The sequence below is a fragment of the Pan paniscus genome, chromosome 14, assembly GCF_029289425.2.
Source record: "Pan paniscus chromosome 14, NHGRI_mPanPan1-v2.0_pri, whole genome shotgun sequence".
Taxonomy (NCBI): domain Eukaryota; kingdom Metazoa; phylum Chordata; class Mammalia; order Primates; family Hominidae; genus Pan; species Pan paniscus.
Window position 1 is genome coordinate 45346842 of NC_073263.2, and position 20987 is coordinate 45367828.

At 33.1% G+C, this 20987-nt stretch overlaps 1 protein-coding gene across 34 annotated transcripts in view; it reads left to right on the forward strand.

The window, feature by feature from the left end:
- ZC3H13 (zinc finger CCCH-type containing 13) overlaps positions 1 to 20987 on the forward strand; it is a 97408-nt gene that overhangs the window by 7425 nt on the left and 68996 nt on the right. For all 34 annotated transcript variants that reach the window (XM_034936691.3, XM_034936683.4, XM_057299662.2 and 31 more), the window contains 2 exons: positions 13 to 122; positions 2801 to 2912. In XM_034936691.3, coding sequence (XP_034792582.1) covers positions 13 to 122; positions 2801 to 2912 — 222 coding nt within the window. The remainder of the gene's footprint in view (positions 1 to 12; positions 123 to 2800; positions 2913 to 20987) is intronic.

Below are 20987 nucleotides of genomic sequence, written 5' to 3' on the forward strand. Positions count from 1 at the left end.
TCTGTCTCTTAGACACAGTGCCGTAACTGGCTGAAGACTGGCAACTGCCTCTATGGAAACACATGTAGATTCGTACATGGCCCTTCACCTCGTGGTAAAGGTTATAGCAGCAATTATAGAAGGTAAACTGAGAACTTTGAATTGTTCATGTACTATTAGAAGATGGCTTTTGTAATTTATCTAGTATAAAAATCTGAAATACAACCATATATTTGGTCAGATTTTCTATATTGGTGGTAGTCTTACCAGTAATTGAAGATCGACAGGATCTTTTTGTTATTTTCAAGATTAATAAAATGTTTGCTTTCAAATTAACTTATTTGTTCATTATTTATTTGTTTTGACAGTAGATCTTTTTGTAATATGTGTATGGCTTACTTTTCCCCCCAATTATGTATTAAATTGCTGCTTAAGACAGCAGAATTCCATGGTGTCTGAATTTCTTTTTAGTGAGGCTATTTTTAACTCTTAAAATAGTAAAATTCAAATAGGGTATAATTTTAGCTGTTTAAGATGTTCTGAATTCAAATTTTGTACAAATTCTATAGGTTAAAATGCATTTGCCAAATCCCTTATCACAGTATGTTAATGAAAATATGTATTTATATGTGGATGAATATGCTCCATATTTCGAACATCGTTTTGCCTTTAATAAAGGCTTGGCTAGATTAAACTTGCTTAATAAAGACCTTTTATTTTTCTTTTGGTTCCCTCATGATGATTATTTTATGGTGTTTAAAGATGTAATATACATAAAGTTTGTCACAAAAACAGTTTTAACTTGATTGGTAAACAAATAATTTACCTAGATCCAAAATCGGTTACACTGATTGTTTTGGCTATAGCATAGCAACACTATAAAAACTGAACATTAACAATTGGAATTTTTTTTTTTGTTGTTGTTGAATGATTTTTTTTGGGGTAGTGTATGGGTAGATTTTGTTTAGGAGAATTTAAAATTCAAACCCTCAACATTAGCCAACTTCTTTTTCATGTAAACATTGTACATTTTAGTATATTTGTGATTCTGAATACTGTTTTATTTGTATTTAGATTGTCATTTGTCACTTCCGTTAATGTGGGAAGATTAGTGTTTATTGTATATGTGTGTTTACTTGTATATATACACGTAGATACATACCTGGTGAAACTATTTCAATAATTTTAATGTTTTGCTTTAATACTATACTTTTGATACATTTTAAAATTTATCTTTGAAATTTATTAGCTGACTCAGAATTTTTATTCAAGAAATCATTTTGAGAAAAATGGTCAGAGAAATTTGTCTAAAATGGGAAAAAATAATGTCATTGCTAGAATTAGAATAAAGAATATTTATTATAATTTTGCTATTTTGTGTATGATTTTCCATCTGATAACTTCTTTCGTATTTGTGCATTTTTTTTGTCGGGAGGAAAAACATAGTTCATAATGCGAGTCAAAGATGAGAAGAAAAGCAATATATTTTACAGAATGCTTATTTATATGTTTATATACAAGACTTTTACATAATTAATTGAGAATTCGCTGTGTGTAAAACATTCATTCTGTTGGGTGCTGTTTAGGATAGAAACAAGTTCATACTAAAGTGTTTTATTATATAAAGGAAACCAGGGCACATAGGATTTACATGTACATCATAATTATAATTCAGAGCACTTAAGTACTGGTTCTTAGTAAGAGATTCCAGTTTCAAGTTTAGCTTTAACTGTTAAAACATTTAATATAAATCTATTACATGTGCATGTAAACATTAATGAGATCCTTTAAAGTGAATTAACTCAAATTATTTCTTTACTAACCTTATGATTTATATTCATAAAATCAAGGAATTGATTTGATTGCTCAATGACTGCTTGAAATAGATGTGAATATTTGTGTGATTTGTTTATATCTTTTTTATATATAGTACTTTTTGGTAGTCAAAGAGGAACAGAGCATTCCTTAACTTCTTTTGCCCTGTTTTAAAGGTGTTGTAGAAATAGTCTTTAAAGGCAGTCTGTTTTCCATCTCTCCTTTGTTTTTTCCCACTGATAGTGAAAATAATTGCATAGCCATATACTGTCAAATTTCTAGTATAAATAATAAAGCCTTACCACTGTTGAGTATAAATATGTATTTTTCCTTTAGTTAAAAAATTTACAGCAGAATATGAAAATCACTGTTGTAAAATTGCCTTGAATCCTTTATCTTTATTCTGAAATAATTTAAAATTTAAGATAAATTTTAAAGCTCCTATATTTGCTTTGATTCTTAAGGTACATAAAATATTTTCTCAGTTATTGATGTTGCATCCAACCACAGGCATGTGTATACAAGAAACTTATTTCTTGTAATATCTTCTTATATCTTTCATGTATAAATGATAATGCTGCTACCTCTAGATTAATTTTGCAACTTTGTAGTTTAAAACTTTGTGTTACTACTACATTTTGCTCCCACATGTAACTAATATATTTATGTGATTAATAGGAAAACAAGTCAAGCTATTAGTTCCTTTTTCTCAGTTCACATATAATTTCTTATTCACATCACCAGTACCTGCCACTTCATGGAATTTAACATATACATTTTGATTGTTATTGGGAGAAAAACTGTAAGTGTTGCTCGTGTTTTGCATATTAATATTTAAGGTGAAATTTTTCAGAAATTTAGGAGTCAAGGTCAGTTAGAAAAAGTGTATTGAGATTTGTGAGGTTATTTCTGTAAATGCATTCTTATAAAATGTTATTAATATATAAATACAGATTTTTGTTGTTTTGTTTCGTTTTTTGTTTTGTTTCTGTGTTTTGGTTCAAAGGTCACCAGAAAGACCTACAGGGGATCTTAGAGAAAGAATGAAGAACAAGCGCCAAGACGTGGACACTGAGCCCCAGAAACGAAATACAGAGGAGTCATCCTCACCTGTTAGGGTAGGATTGAATTTCCCAAAACAAAGTTCAACTTCAGTAGTGATTTGTTAATTTAAGTTTCATTTTAAATATTGTGTGCTAAATATATGGTAAATGTGTAATACGGCATTATAATGTTCTATATGGATAATGTAATTTAGAGGGAAAGAGTCCCCTGGGAAAACTGTGATTGGTTCAGTTCTTTATGGTAGTTAAGATGAAAGGGATTAGTTGGCAGAACTCAAGCTGAACTTAGTAGGGATTTTGTGTAGGGATCCTTGACGAGGATCATGAGTATCTTTAAGTTTTCAGAATTCAGCCAGCCATCACATCTGCTTCCAAGAAAGATTGAAGTGGCTTGCAGTAGAACACTTACAAATGAAAACAATGAAAGCAAAACACATGGGGTTAACAAACTGAACTAGAAAGTTGAGGTAAAAGAAAGCACATATGACCACAAATTTTAGCTGTGAATTTGTTGTCAGTGAAGCCAAGAGAAATAAAATTTATAATGTAGTTCATTGAATAAAAGAAAAGTGTTTGTCAGGAATGGAAATCTTTCCCAGAGCTAATTTTTTTCTAGAAATTTATCATACCATATTTCACATACCATACAGTTCACTCATTAAAAGTGTACGCCTCAGTGGTTTGTAGTATTATTAGAGTTGTGAAACCATCATCACAGTCAATTTTAGAATATTTTCATTGCTACGTAAAGAAACGCCAAACTTTTCAGCAGTCGCCCTCCTAGCCACCAGCCCTAGGCAACCACTAAATCCTCTTTCTCTCTCTAGAGATTTGCCTGTATATTTCATATAAGTGGAATAATAAAACATGATTTTTTGTGACTAGCTTTTTTCACTTAGCATACCTTTTCAAGGTTCATGAAAGAGTATGGGATGCATCAGTATTTTATTCCTTATTTTTGTCGGATAATATTACATTGTATTGATAATATCACATTTTGTTTATCCACTCATCAGTGATGGATATTTGGGCTTTTTCTACTTTTTGACTCCTGTGTATAATGCTGCTATGAACATTTATGTACAAGTTTGTATATGGATATGTTTTTATTTCTATTGGGTTTATATTGAGGAGTGGAATTGACAAGTTCTACGGTAACTGTGTGTTTAACCTTTTAATGAACTGCTAGACTTTCATTAAGTGGCTGTATCATTTCACATTGTTGACAGCATATGAAAGTTCTAGTTTCTGCACATCATCACCAACACTTTTGTTATCTAACTTTTTGATTATAGCCATCCTGGTGGGTGTGAAATGATGATCTAACTGTGGTTTTGATTTGCATTTTGGATTCTAATGATGTTGAGCATCTTCTTGTGTACTTATTGGCTATTTGTATATTTTCTTTGGAGATTCTTTTCCCATTTTAAAAATCGAGTTGTCTTTTTATTATTGAGTTACAAGTGTTCTCTTTATTTTGGATACAAGTCCCTTATCGTATATGTAACTTGCAGATCTTTTCTCCCATTCTGTGTGTTATCATCACATTCTTGATGGTGTCCTTTAAAGCATACACATTTTTAATTTGATGAAATCTGACTTACCTGTTTTTGTTTTTTTTGTTATTATTGTTGCTTGTTTGTGCTTTTGGTGTCATCTAAGAAACTATTGTTTAGTCCAGGGTCACAAAGATTTACGTCTATGTTTTCTTTGAAGCATTTTCTGGTTTTAGCTCTTATATTTAAGCCTTTGATACATTTTGAGCTAATTTTTATTTATGATGTGGTAAAGGTTCAGCCTTATTCTTTTGTATGTGGATATCCAGTTGTCCTCTATTATAGTCTTTTTATGAAAGTTACTGAATTGTAACTGAATCAAGGAAGCAACAACTTCCTTGATCACTTAAATTATGTAGAAGTTTTCTGCAGCTGTTTTTGACCCGTGGTAAAAAAAGCCCTGACAGCATTATAATTTGTGAAACTTATTTCTTACAATACAGTTTTAAGTATTTAGTTTTCTAATGTCTAATGTTATACAGTGATACAGTCTTAAAAATCTTAAATAGTTCTCAGCTGGAGGTTTTTATCAACATTCCTTTTGAGGGAAGATCTTTTTCAAAATACACATGCCAATATTCCACCCCTAATCTACTGAATCAGAATTTCTGGGTTGGGGCTAAGCATGTGTATTACATTTTGAAATAACCTATTGATTCAGAATAACAGATGCCTCAGCGGTCTGCCAGTAAATGTACCGCTACTCTGAAAAAAAGAAAGCCATGCTTTCTAGGGTTTGCCCCTTCTTTTATGTAAATACTCCCACCATGGTCAGTTTCAAGCTTTCAAAGACATCACTGACAGATGCATAGTTGGGAAGAGATGCTAAGTGACATTGTATACAGTGTTCCCGTTATGTATATTATAAACAGACACACAAAATGTAAATAACCTCAGAAGTAAAATTTACTGTGAGTTCTGAGTACTTATTATCTTTGTTTTTAATACAGTTTATTTGTTCAATCATGGCTGTGTTTAACAGTGGCTTCCAGAATTCCTAAAAATTTAAATCAGCTCTTATGAGTCAGTACAGACTGACTCTAGCATACTACTAGATGAATTGTTATTAGTATAAGGAGCAAACATCTGGAATCCATATTTAGAGCATATTACTTTAGGAATTGTTAAACTCTTCTTCTTGTCTCCTTATCCGTAAAATGGAAATGCCGGCTGTCCATGTTGCTGTGAAGAATATACATGTAAATGATTTACTATTCCATGATGACACATGCATAATAAATGGTATATACTGGTATTGAAATGGCACTTAGCTTTTTCTAATATAAATTGTCTTTAGGCTCTTATAGAAGATGAACATCAGCCTTGGAGATTTAGGTTGTTGACAGTTCACTGAATGTAAGTGTGTTGTGTATCATAAGGGTTTTTATGTTCATCAAATAAAGTTAGTACAGTAAAGTTGGCATTTTGTTAAGAAATTTAAAGCCTGGTTCTTGCTTTCCCTAGATGAGAAAGCCCTCAAAGGCACTGAGCATCGTGTATACCTAAGGGATAGAGTTACAAATTTCAACAGTGATCAGGTTTTAGGTAATACACTATCTAAACTTAAACAGAACTGTTAATAACCTGGGACACCAGGATATTAATTATTATTTATTAGTATTCTTTTGAGACAGAGTCTCACCCTGTCTCCCAGACTGGAGTGGAATGGCATGATCTCTGCTCACTGCAACCTCTGCCTCCTAGGTTCAAGCGATTCTCCAGCCTCAGCCTCCCAAGTAGCTGAGATTACAGGTGCGTGCCACCACGCCTGGCTAATTTTTTGTATCTTCAGTAGAAATGGGGTTTCACTATGTTGGGCAGGCTGGTCTTGAACTCCTGACCTTGTGATCCACCTGCCTCAGCCTCCCAAAGTCCTGGGATTACAGGCATGAGCCACCAGCAAGGTATTAATTATTTTTAGTGTTATATTTGACAGGTAACAGATACTGATCATTTTTATGGTGCATTCTTGCTGCAACACATGACTGTTGATCTTCATGTAATGAATTTCTGTAGGAAGATCAGGCCTATGTTAGGTAAGGGCAACTGTGGAATAGATTACATAGGCATAGCTAAGATAGAATGGGTGTGATTTTCAGCAAATTAGCTGTAATTCCTCCTCTTCTCTGTCACTGATGTCAACTCCAGTGTGTTTGAATTATGAGGTTGATAACCCCGATCTTGTGGTTATCAAATTCATAAATGGATAACTTGTAATTCTGTAGCATGTGATAGTGTGTCAGAAAGATATGAGCAAAATGCACAATGGAGAGAGTAAGTAATTACCTGGAGAACCAGGGACCTCTTCAGGGAAAATGACACTTGGACTGGTGTTGAAGGATCGACGGGGTGTCAGAGGGGAGGGAAGAAGAGAAAACCAACACAAGAACTGTAAGGAGTTTTAAAGGACTAATGTGTTTGAGGAACTTGTGAAGCTGTGTGCCTAGGTTATAAAAATAACATGTGGACGTGAGATGAAGGCTGAAGTAGATTAGGACCAGATTATCAGTGGTCTTGTGTGCCAAACTCACAGTTTAGCAATAGAGAAAAGAGACATGCTGAGATCTGTCTTGCTCACCAGTTTACCTCCAGACCCTGGAACTAGTAAGTTCACTTACTGAATTAATGGAAAGTGGTTCTGATATGCAGCCATGATTGAGAACCCCTGCTGATCTAAGTAAGGTCTGTGCTGTCAAATGTGGGTAGTCTGAATTGAAGTGTGCTGTAAATATAAAATACATAGTGAATTTCAGAGACTTAGTATGAAAAGAAAGTAAAATATCTCAAATTTTAAAATGTAGATTATATGTTGAGAGGACAATGATTTTGGATATGCTGGGTTAAATAATGTTATCAGTATTTTAATTTTACCTTTATCTTTTTTTCTTTTTAATGTTACAACAAGGAATTGTAAAATTACTTAAGTGCTTGCATCATGTTTCTGTTGGAAAGGGCTGGTCTAGGTGATGTGAATCAGACTTAATACGGTGGAACTGAAAAGTGAGAGGCTTATATGAGGTAGTCAGTAGGAAATAGTTGCATTTAATCAGTAGAGGTTTTCAGATTAAAATGGAATTGTATTTTCATTTTGTATTGCGGAGACTTGTTATTTTATGGAATTTGAGCACAAAAGATAAATTAGCTTTGAAAGCAAAATTAGACCCCTAAATATAGTCAGGAAGAATATTCAAGCATTTATTGATGACAGAGACATACAGGTGCTGTAGGGCATCCTTATCTCTTAGTAGAAGCTTTGTGGCTGCATTCAAGAAAGAATTAGATAATTTGTCACTGTGGGAAGATACCTAATTTAGGAGTTAGAGGTGCCCTATGAGTATTGCTTACCTAAGTCTTACGTCAGAGCAAATGGGCAAGAGCAGTGGTCTAAGTTTATTTTTCTTTATTGATCTTTGTTTTTATTTTCATTTTTTTATTGTGGTAAAATACACATAAAATTTACTATTTTAACAATTTTTTGATGCACAGTTTATTGGCATTAAGTACATTTACACTGTTATGCAACTGATACCACCATTCATTTCCAGAACTTTTTCATGATCTTTGTTTTTAAAGTGTTTAGTTTTTTGTTGTTGTTTATTCGTCCTCATATACAATATTAAAACAATTGGGATAGCTGAGTGTGGTGGCTCACGCCTGTAATCCTAGCACTTTGGGAGGCTGAGATGGGCAGATCACTTGAGGCCAGGAGTTTGAGACCAGACTGGCCAACATGGCAAAACCCCGTCTCTACTAAAAATGCAAAAATTAGCCAGGTGTGGTGGCTCATGCCTATAATCCCAGCTACTCGGGAGGCTGAGCCAGGAAAATTACTTGAGCCTGGGAGGCGGAGGTTGCAGTGAGCTGAGATCATGCTAGCCTGGGCGACAGAGTAAGACTCTGTCTCAAAAAAACAAAACAAAACAAAAACGACAATTGGAATAATATTTTAACTGATGTTAATTTTCTAAATGTTAATTATTTCAACTGGTTATATACTTTTTCTTCACCTGTTATTTTAATAACTTTTTCTGGTTCCTAAAAAGTAATTTTTAGAGGTTTTGTTTTTTTTCTTTTCCACCTCGAGGTTTTTCTTTTGAGACTTCACAATGTTGTTCTCTTTCCCTTGTCCACTGTTTTTTCAAAGGACCATTTCTGTCATTTGTTTATGTTTCCTACCCCACCCCAACCTAATTGCTTACCTTCAAACAGATCATTTGTTTAGACTTGATATTTATCCTGAATTTATTTAAGATGACTACACTCAAATTACTTTTTCAATTCTCAGTCTATAGGTGGATCTCAAGTTGATTATCCAACTTTAAACCTATTCCAGGTGTCTTATTACTGAATTGAAAATGTATTTCTAGTATGAAGTTTACTGTCTCTGGAAATTGTACCTCCTAGAATGCCCATGCAATTATTAGTTTTGTTTCACAGTTGCCTCCTCAGTTCTCTTACTGCCCCCCGACATCCCCTATCTTGTTCTTTTTTTTTTTTTTTCTTGACATGGAGTCTTGCTCTCCCTCTCGAGCTAAAATGCAATGATGCAAACATGATTCACTGCAGCCTCCACCTCCCAGGCTCAAACAATCCTCCTGCCTCAGCCTCCAAAAATGTTGGGATTACAGTTGTGAGCCATTGCACTTGGCCTTACCTTGTTCTTTTTCTGCATCTTGATATTTCTGTCTAGATGAGAAAAAAAAATGGCACTGACTCTAAAGGAAGGGATAATACTGTAGCTGTTAGAATTAGCAGGACTCCTGCAGTGGAGGACTTTTAAGTTAGAAGGCCTTAACATTGTTACTAACTATATCTTGAGTAAGTCTCTTGACTTTGTCTTTTAACTTGTAGGATAGATGTACCTGCCCCAGTTTATCACAAGTTATGGTGAGAACCAAATGAAGAAGTACGTATAAAATTCTTTGGAAATAATAAAACATAGTTTAAATGCAAAATAGAAATAGTAGAAAGTCACCAAAGTAAAAATTTAGGAAGCTGATCACTGTAGGGGTAAATAGATCAAATGAGTGTTGTTTGTTTATTTCAAAAGAAAAGGCTTAGAAGGATAAGAGTATAAGTAGAGGTACAGTGTATCTACCACCTGGTGGAAATTTGGTAATGAATATGTAGTACAGAGATAATTATGGTGATTTTCCAACATAGCTATATATTTTCATTTTATATGGAAAAAACTTTTAAGTTTTAGCCTAGTATGATCTGCAGATGTATTCTTTGATAGCGTTAAGAGTTGTTCCAGTTGCTATTCCTTGATGTAAAACAACCATTTATTATGTGCTCAAATTCTGTCAGGGATTCAGAAAGGGCACAGCAGGGATGTCTTTTCTCTTGATCTGTGGGCCTCAGTTAATCTACTGGAAGCACGTAGGCTGGAATCACTTGAAGGTTTATTTACTCACCTGTCTGGCAGTCGATGCTGGCTGTCAGCTAGAGGCCTCTGTTTGTCTCTATGTGGTCTCTTCCCTTGGATAGCTTGGGCTTCCTCACAGCCTGATAACTGAATTCCAAGGGTTAGTATTCTGAGACACATGCACACTGGCACACACAGCAAGGGAATGAGCATGTGCTTGTGCCCTGGTTTCTTTTATTGTAGAATGGTATTAGTAACCAAAACCTGGGCGTTAGCTGTGTTTGTGCTACTGGGGTATTGTTTCTTTTAGGACCTCTCAGCTAGCAGAGCAAATAAATATATGCGTGTATACTAACTGGTATATATAAATATTTCTAGTGACCATCTGTTATCTGTATTAAGCTAACCATGAGTTTTTACTGATTTCTCTAACTGTAATCCATTCCCACTATTAGTATTTTTATGCCCAGATGTCCCTTCCTTAGCTTGTGGGTGATCTTTGTATTGGATCCTGAGCCTTTTTTTTAATTTACTTTATTGAAATATAATTTTCAAACATTGAAATGCACCCATTTTAAGTATACAGTTTGAGTCTTGACAGATGTGCCACCTGTATAACTACCACCACAATCAAGATACAGAACATATCTGTCAACCCAAAACATATCTTCATGCCTTTTTGTCATCAGTCGCCTCCCAAACTCACTCCTGATAACCTCTGATCTGTCACTGTAATGGAATCATATATATTATCATGTCTTGATTCTTTCAGCATAGTACTTTCCAGATTCAACCACATTGTTGCATATGTCAGTAGTTCATTCCTTTTATTGCTGATTCATGTTCTATTAGATGGATATATCAAAATTTGTTTAGCCATTCTCCAGTGGATGGACATTTGAGTTGTTTCTAGTTTTCACCTATTAAGAATAAAGCTGCTATCAACATGTGTATATATGTTTTTGTGTGGAAAAGTTTTCTTTTGGTAAATATCTAGGGGTAGAACTGTGTCTTATGTATATTTTTAACTTTATAAGAAACTGCTGAACAGTTTTCTGAAGTGGTTGTTCCATTTTGCATCTCCACCTACACTGAATAATTTTCTCTCTGTATTCTTACCAACACTTGGCATTGTTGGTCTTTTTCATGTTAGCCCTTCTAGTGGGTATATAGTAGTTTTAATTTTCATTTCTTGATGGTTAGTGATGTTGAACATCTTTTCATATGTTTATTGGCTGTTTTTGATCTTATGTATATCTTGTATTGGCTAATTGTTTATTTGTTAACATCTTTTGCTCATAAATTAGGCTCTTTGTCCTATTACCAATTGGTAATATTCTGTATACCAATCCTTTGTGAGATATATGTATTGCAAATACGTTTTCCCAGTGTGCAGCCTGCCTTTTTATTTTTTTTTGTGGTGTCTTTCAAAATGTCTTTCAACTTGAATGAAGTCCAGTTATATCATGTTGTTTTGACACCACTTTAGTAGTCCTCTATAGTTTCTTTGTTTCTCTGAAGATCACGTATTCCCAGCACATTGTGTATTTCATACTGTATATGTGGAATCAGCCATTTTCCTCAAAAAACTTGGTTCCTTTTACTGAGAGTACTTGAAAGCTTTTACCGCTAGATTAGTCATTGTCTTTGGGGCTTTTCATTAGGCATACCTAGGAAATGCGTATAGGTCTTCTCTTTAAAACAAACAAACATGAATTCAAATAATTCAGATTTGGACTGCAGGACTTTTACTTAACTTTGATTTTATTAGTTGTATGATTTTTCTCTTCTGCTGAAAATTTTGGTCCCTGTTGACATTATTCATTTGCTTGACCTTACATTACATTTAATAGTTTCAGAACAGCAACTATATTATTGCTAATAGTGTTATACTGAGCTCAACTTAAGGTTTCTATATAGTTCTTAAGATATATCCTATTAAGATAATATTGTTAAATCTGTCTATTAGGAATATATAGTCAAATTCGTATATTTTAAGTTACTTGAAACAGGTCTTCTCTATATGGTTAAACCACCAAATTGATACTTAGTTGGGTTAACTGAAATAATCAGATAATTACAAGTAATTTTGAAGTTTTTAGATTTCTTTTTTCTTTCATTTTTTAATTACATAAAACGTTTACATGATTTCAAAGCTAAATTTACAAAACAGTTTTACATTCAGAAAAGTCTTTAACTTCTGTCCCATGATTGCTGTACCCTTTTCCCTATAGGTAACCACATTTATTAGTTTTTGGGTAATCCTGCTGTTTTAATACACACATATATATATTTAATATTTACATATATATGCACACAAATTAGTGTATATATAATCACCTTTTTTCTTTTTCTTAGATAAAAGGTAGCATTACTGTATACATTTTTCTTCACCTTGCTTTTTTAACTTAACACTGTACCAGAGATCATTCTATAGCAGTGTGCAAAGCTATATCTTAAGCTTTTTTATAGTTACATAGTATTTCATTGTATGATTGTATGGTACATTATTCAACCAGTCTTCTATTAGTGGAGATTTTAGGTTATTTCAGTCTTGCCACTAAAAGCAGAGCTACAGGGAATATATGCAATTGTTATTTTGCATTTTTGTGTCTGTGTCTTAGGGAAATATAAATCTCTAGAAATGGAATTGCTGTGTCAAAGGGTAAATGCCTACATAATCTTACTACATAATGACATTTGCATTGTTGCCAGCAGCACACAGAGCCAAATTACTTTATCTTTGCTTTGTTAGTATGTGTTTTCAAACTTGTCTTTTTGCCAATTTCATAGAAAAAAATGTTATTTCATCATAGTTTTAATTATGTTTCTCTTGTGAGTGAGGTTGGGCATCTTCATGTATTTACAGGTAATTTACTGTATCCCTTGCCCATTTTCTCTGGTTTTTTTTTTTTTTTTTTTTTTTTTTTGGTCTTTTTCTTCTCTGTTTTAAAAATTCTGTATTTTAGGGAAAATATTTTACTTAAGATATCAAGTACAGATAATTTTACTTGTCACTTTTCTGGTTTTAGAAAAACACTATGTTTTATACAGTTTTAGGATCACAGCAGAAGTTAATGGTAAATACAGAGATTTCCCATAACACTTCCTCCCCCAGCATATGCAGGACTTGCACCACTATCAGTGTCTCACACCATTGGTGCATTTGTTGCGATCAGTGACCTTACACTGACACATTATTATTACTCATAGTCCACAGTGTCAAGTTCGGCTATTCTGTTTATTTGTCCATTGACCTACCAAAGGACATGTTGGTTGCTTCCAAGTTTTGCCAATTATGAATACAGCTGCTATAAACATCTGTGTGCAGATTTTTGTGTGGACATATGTTTTCAACTTCTTTGGGTAAATAGGAGTATAATTAATGGATCATATGGTAAGAATATGTTTAGTTTTGTAAAAAACTGCCAACTATCTTCTAAAGTGACTGTATCATTTTGTATTTCCACCAGCAATGAGTGAGTTTCGATTGCTCCACATCCTGCCAGCATTTATTGTTGTCAGTGAATTGAATTTTGACTATTCAGATAGGTGTGTAGTGGTATCTCTTTGTGGTTTTACTTTGTATTTCCCTATTAGATAAGCTCTTGAGCGTCTTTTCATATACTTACTTGCCATCTGTATATCTTTGGTGAGATTGTTCAGGTCTTTTGCCTATTTTTAAAAACAGGTTGTTTTCTTATTATTCAATTTTAAGAGTTCCTTGTATGTTTTTGGTAACAGTCCTTATTGCATATGTCTTCTGAGCTTATTTTTCCAAGTCTATGGCTTGTCTTATTATTTTGATGGTTTTTTTAATAGAGTAGAAGCTTTTAATTTTAATGAAGTCCAGTTATTAGTTATTTCTTTCATGGATTATAGTTTGATGATGTGTCTAAGATGTCATTGCCATACCCAAGGTCATCTAGATATTCTCTTATGTTACTTTCTAGGAGTTTTATTTTTTTTGTCTTACATTAAGATCTGTGATCCATTTTAAGTTAATTTTTGTGAAGGCTGTGAGGTCTATGTCTAGATTCTTTTTATTTATTTATTTATTTTTTTGCATTTGGTTGTCCGGTTGTTTCAGCATGGTTTGTTGAAAAGACTATCCTTTTTTCATTGAATTGGTTTTGCTTCTTTGTTAAAAATTAGTTGACTATGTTTGTGGGAGCCTATTTCTGGGCTCTTATTATTTTCCACTGATCTGTTTGTCATTTCTTTTGCCCGTCCCACACTGTCTTGATTGCTATAGCTTTATAGGAAGTCTTGAAGTCAGGTAGTGTCAATCTCATGACTTCGTTCTTCAGTATTGTGTTGGCTATTCTGGGTCTCCATATAGAATGAGTATGTCAGTATCTACAAAGTAACTTGCTGGGGTTTTTTGGTGGGGATTACATTTAATATATTAATTTGGGAAGAACTGACATCTTGACAGATATGTAGTCTTCTGTCCAAGAGCATGGAATAACTCTTCATTTATTTAGTTCTTTGATTTCTTTAATCAATTTTGTAATTTTCCTCATACATGTCTTATGCATATTTTGCTAGATTTATCCTTAAGTATTTCATTTTTTTCTATACTGATGAAAATGGTATTGTTTTAATTTTAAATTCCACTTACTGTTGTATATAGGAAAGTGATTGACTTTTATGTATATTAGCCTTGTATTCTGCAACCTGAACTAATCTATTTGTCAGTTCTTTTGCCCACCCGCAGTCTTGATTGCTATAGCTTTACAGGAAGTCTTGAAGTTCTTGAACTTTATAGGAAGATCTTGAAAAAAGAACTAATTCCTGAAGTTCTTCTGTTAGTTCTTTCAGAATTTCTACATAGACAATCATGTCTTTTGCAGACACTTTTGTTCTTCTTAATAATCTGTATTCTTTTTATTTCCTTTTCTTGTCTTATTGCATTAGATAGAAATTTCAGTATGATGGAAAGGAATAGTGAGAGGGAACATCCTTTCCTTGTTTCTCATGTTAGCAGGAAAACTTCTCATTTTTCACCATTAGGTATGACGTTAGCCGTAGGGTTTTTTGTAGATGATCTTTATCAAGTTGAGGAAATTCGCCGCTGTTTCTAATTTACCAAGAGTTTTTATTATGTCTGAGTGCTGGACTTTATCAAATGCTTTTCCTATAGCTATTGATATAATCATGTGAGTTTTCTTTGTTAGTCTCTTGATGTGGTGGGTTACATTAATTGATTTTTGAATGTTGAACCAGCCTTGCATACCTAGGATAAATTCTTCTTGGTTGTGGTATATACATTGTGGGATTTAATTTGCTAGCTTTTTATTAAGTTTGACTTTTAAAATTATATCTAATTTGCATAACATGTTATGATACAAATATATATAGTGAAATGATTCCCTCAGTCAAGCAGATTTCCATATCCATCATTTTATATAGTTACTTTTTGATTTGCTAATATTTTTGATAAGGATTTTTGCTATTATTCATGAGAGATATTGGTCTTTAGTTTTTTTGTAATGTCTTTGTCTGGTTTCAGAATTAGGATAATGCTGACCTCATAGAATGAGTTAAGAAGTAGTCCATCTCTTCTGTCTCTGAAGAGATTATAGAGAATTGGTATAATTTCTTCCAGAAATATTTGGTAGACTTTACCTATAAACCATCTGTTGCTTTCTGTTTTGAAAGGTTATTAATTATTGATTCAATTTTTAAAATAGATATATACCTATTTAAATTACTTATTTCTCCTTGTGTGAGTTTTGGCACCTTGTATTTTTCAAGAATTGGCCCATTTCATGTAGGTTGTCAAGTTTGTATCCATGAGTTGTTCATAGTATACCTTTATCATATTTTTAATGTTCATGGGATTTGTAGTGAGATCCCTACCTTTGTTTCTCCTATTGGTAATTTATGTCTTCTCTCTTTTTTTCTTAATTAGCCTGGCTAGAAGCTGATAAATTTTATTGATCTTTTCAAAGAAAACAGCATTTGGTTTTGCTAATTTTTCTCTATTGAATTTCTGTTTTCGATTTCATTGACTTTTTTCATTCTAATTCTTAAGTTTATTTTCTTCTGCTTACTTTGGGTTTAATTTGTTCTTTTTGTTGTTTTCTAAGGTGGAAGCTTAAATTAATGATTTTTGGTTGTCTTTTCTAATATATACATTCAATGCTATAAATATCTCTTTGGGTACAGTGTTTACTGCATCCAACAAATTGTCGTAAGTTATATTTTTATTTTCATTTAGTTTAAAATATTTAAAATTTTTTTTTGCAATTTCTTCTTTGACCAATATGTTTATTAAAATTGTGTTGTTTAATTTCTAAGCATTTAGGGATTTTCCTAATCTTTCTGTTACGGATTTCTAGTTTAATTTCATTGTGGCTGAAAGCAGACATTGTATGATTTCTTTTACATTTGTTAAGTGTGTTTTATGGCCCAGAATGTGATCTGTCTTGGTGAATGATCTGTATGAACTTGAGAAGAATGTGTATTTTGCTGTTGTTAGATAAAGCCATCTATAATCAATTATATCAATTTTGTTGATGGTGCTGTTGAGTTCAACTGTGTTTTTACTGACTTCCTGCTGAATCTTTCCATTTATGATGGAAGGGTGTGAAATCCTCAACCATAAGAGTGAATTTCTCTTTGCAATTTTATCGGTTTTTGCCTCAGGTATTTTGATGCTTTGATGGTAGGGTCATACACATAAGAATTGTTATGTATTTTTGCAGACTGGACGTCTGTATCATTATGCAGTGCTCCTCTTTGTCTCTGATAACTTACCTTGCTCTAGAGTCTACTCTGTCTGAAATTAATATACCTACTCATACTCTTTTTTGATTAGTGTTAGCAGTATACCTTTCTTCATTCCTTTACTTTTAATCTATTAATATATGTGTTTGTATGTGGGTTTCTTGTAGACAACATACCATTGGGTCTTGTTTTTTCATCCACTCCGAGAATATCTATGTTTTAATTGGTGTATTTAGACCATTGATGTTTAAAGTGATTGTTGATGTAGTTGAATTAATATCTACAACATTCGTTACTGTTTTCTCTTCATTGCCATTGTTCTTTGTTCCTGTTTTTGTTCTCACTTGTTTTGTGCCTTTTTTGGTTTAAAATTTGTGGTTTTAATTGAGCATTTATGTGATTCTTTGTTCATTCTTTTTTAGCATATCAATTATACTTCTTTCTACTTTTTTGGGTGGTTACCCTAGAGTTTACAATGTACATTTACAGCTAATTCAGGTCTGCTTTGAAACAGCACTATACTACTTCATCTATAATACAGATAATAACAAAATATTCCCAGTTCTTTACTCTGGGATATTTTAAATGCATTTAGATTTTCTGCTCTTTAAAGGATTGGTAAAATTCCCTTGCAAAACCCACTGGGTGTGGTACTATTTTATGAAGGAGTTCTTTAACTGGCTTTATTTTTTCTTTGAAAAATGATGTAGACTTTTGGTTCTGTTAAAGTCAGTTTTGGCAAATAGTATTTTTCTAGAAATTTTAGCCGTTTTTCATCTAAGTTTTCAAACTTGTTTGCATAGAGTTATGTAAAGAAATCTCACCAGACACAGTATCTCACCTGGCACAGTGGCTCATGCCTGTAATCCCGCACTTTGGGAGGCCAAGGCAGGCAGATTGCTTGAGCTCAGAAGTTCAAGATCAGCCTGGGCAACATGGCAAAACTCCCATCTCTACAAAACGTACAGAAATTAGCCGGGTGTAGTGGTGTGTGCCTGTAGTCCCAGCTACCCGGGAGGCTGAGGTGAGAGGATGGCTTGAGCCCAGGAAGCAGAGGTTGCAGTGAGCCAAGATTCTGCACTGTACTGCAGCCTGGGTAACAGAGCTAGACCCTGTCTCAAAAAATAAAAAAAAATAAAAAAACACCTCATAGTTTTATTTTTTCATTTTGCTTTGTTCTTAGAGATACTTTTACTTTGTCATTTAGGATTTTGAATTTGTGCTTTCTCCTTTTTTTCTTGTTTAGGTTAGCCAGTGGTTTATTTTCAGAGAATCAGCTTTTACATTTGTATATTAGTTCCTTCTTTGTGCTTTCTAACATTTATTTCTGGGTCTTTAAATTCCTTCTTTGGTTGCTTATTTTTTTGTTGTTGTTGAATTTGTTGAACATTTGTTTTCATTTTTATTTATGTTCTTTAATGCTGTAAGTTCTCATCAGATAACTGCTTTAGCTGAATCTCATGGATCTCATATGTCAAACTATGACAGTTATTTTCGGGAAGTTCTCCTCTTTAGATTTGGATTCCACCCATTATCTAACAATTGTTTAATGGAATGTTAAAATTTTCGGGTTGAAGGGCCTTTTGTTTTTTATGTGTGTATGTGTGTTTTCTTTTGATTTTTAAAAAGTAACTTTCATGTTTTTCTTCATATTTTTGAATTTGATGAGATTTTCTTTGTAGCCTAAGACAGTCACTTTTTCTCAATTTTCCACCCATGCTTTAAAAAAAAGGTGTATTTTCTAGTTCTTGGTTTTTAGGTTCTATAAATATATATAAAACATCTATTCTTTGGGCATCCTATATTTTTAAGATTCTTCTCTATTTGATCTATTTTGGTTTGAGAACATTATGTTAAAGTATCTTAGTAGTAGGTTTCTGTCTCTTTTACTCCATCTCCTATAGTTTCTGCTCTTCACTGCTGTATTATTAGGTACATAGATACAGAAGTATTAACTATTTCTTTTTCATTTTAATTCTTTTTGTACTTTTTAGAGATGATGTTATTTTGGTTATCTGTATATTTCTTACTTGTTTTTTCTGAGATGAGCTAATTTAATTTATATGAGCACTTCATAAAAAGATTCTCCAATAATCCTATTTGGGTATTTTTCTTTAGTATAAACAAAATAAACTACAGTTTCATTAAGTGTAGGACTAAATTACTCTCTTTGTTTCTATAATATTGAAAGGATCTGAAACTGCAGATCTGTGAATAATTTCAAAATTTCAAAAATATTAGGTATATATATTCTAAAACTATATATAGACTGAGCAGGCTGTTGGGCTAATGTTCAGGCCAAAGCACAACAATGAACCATTTTACTAGATTAATAAAGTTTTTTTTTTTAGCTTTAATCAGATGTGTCCAATTATAAAGGTTTGAAAACATTAAGGTCAAAAACCCTAATCTTTTTAAAATTAATAATAGTTGCTTCACTTGTTAATAATTTTGGGATACCACATGACAGTAAATAACAGAGAAGAAAAATTGGTATTAACATTAATTCTAGAGCTGCTCAAAGAAAATCCAGGAATTGATTGATAATGTTAGTGTTCTATGAAACTAAGTTTATTTTTAGAGCAATAGGATTTGAAATAGCATTATTCTTTTAAAATAAAATGAGAGGTTAGACCTGGTATCATGGATCACGCCTGTAATCCCAGTACTTTGGGAGGCTGAGGTAGGAGGATTGGTTGAGTCCAAGAGTTCAAGACCAGCTTGGGCAACATAGAGAGACCCTGTCTCTACAAATAAAAAAATTTTTTAATTAGCTGGGCGTAGTGGTATGTACCAATAGTTCCAGCTGTGGGAGGCTGAGGCAGGAGGATTACTTGAGCCCAAGAGGTCAAGACTACAGTGAGCTATGATTGCGTCACTGCTCTTCAGCCTGGATCATAGAACAAGACCCTGTCTCAAGTAGATAGATCGATAGATGGGATAGATAGATAAGATCAATAAGATAGGTAGATAGATGGATGATAGGAGAAGAAAACAAAGTTTTGCGTAAAACATTGAATGTTTAAAATCCTCTGATGTCAATATAATAAATAGGGAATTATTACTTGAATGATAACTTTAGTAGTGGATAGATTTGTGTAGATGTTTATAAGTGAATATTAGTAGCAGGTGAGAATGTTATTGACATACAAATAATTGAGTCATTCTTTGACTAAATGTTCTGAGATATTTTTTGTATATTAACTTCAAAGGAAATTTCTCCAAGTAATTGTGGAAAGATGTAAGTAAATCCAATATAAGAGGTGTGATTATATAGGAAGCTCAGAAACTGTTAGGGATAAACATGGAGTTGATTTTAGGCATAGAAAGTTAATTGCACTGGTGTAGAATAGGGTGACTTGACCTGACAATAGTTGCCAGCTGAAGAATTTCTCCAGAATTCATCACATAAAGAGAAGTTATGGAAAGTATTGACAAGGTTTAAAAACATGGGGGAAATACTTAGAAAATTCAATATGCATCTAATTGGAAACCCAGAAGAAAAAAAAAAGAATGTTGGAGAAGCAACATTTTAAGAAATAGTAGCTGAGAATTTTCCATAATTGATGAACCACAAATCTACAGATACAAGATGTGCAGTACATGAGAGATAGAATATTATAATGAAACTGCAAAGCATCAGAGACATAGAGAAAATCCTAGAAACCTCTAGATACAGAAAGACAAATCCCCATGCAAAGAAGCAACAGGATGACATCAGTAACAAACAATGGAAGCTAAAAGGCACTGAAATAATATTTTCGAAGTACTGAGATAAACCTATCAACCCAAAGTATGTACCAAAGTCTGGTTTTCAGAAATGAGAATAAAATAAAGACCTTTTCAAATAAAATTGAGTGTTTACTACCAACAGATCTTCACTAAATAGAGAATATTTAAAAGGATATACATCAGGAAGATGGAAAAAGACCTTAGAAGAAGGGTTGGAAATGTGAATAGTAAAGGAGAAATTTTTATTAAGTTGGAAATTCTGTCTTGTTATAGCCTTTGAAGTTATCAAAAGTGTAGCATTGTACCGTGAGGAAGTGAAGTGTACTATGAAGTGCCAGGCAGATCACTTTGGATTCCCCAGAACCCGTTCCACCACTTTTTCATTTTGTATCAGCATTGTGATTTGGGGAATTGATCCCACTTTCATGGCTGGGCCTTGATTAGTCGAATCCAGTTAGAATAATCCCATTCTCCTTGCTAATTCAATTGATTCAGGAAGCAGGCCTAAGCCATTTATCCCATGGCTATTACCTTGATAGTTATTCATTCATAGGTGGCCATGTGACTGAAGTTGGCCTAGTCACTCTGAAGGAAGGAATTCTTATTTGTGCTTGTGGGAGAGATACACTGAGGAGACCCAGATTGCTTCTTACTATGGTAAGAGATAAGCTTTAATGTGAAGTCAACATTAGGCATAGCGGAGCTGTGATAAATGAAAACGAGAGTGAATATTTGGTC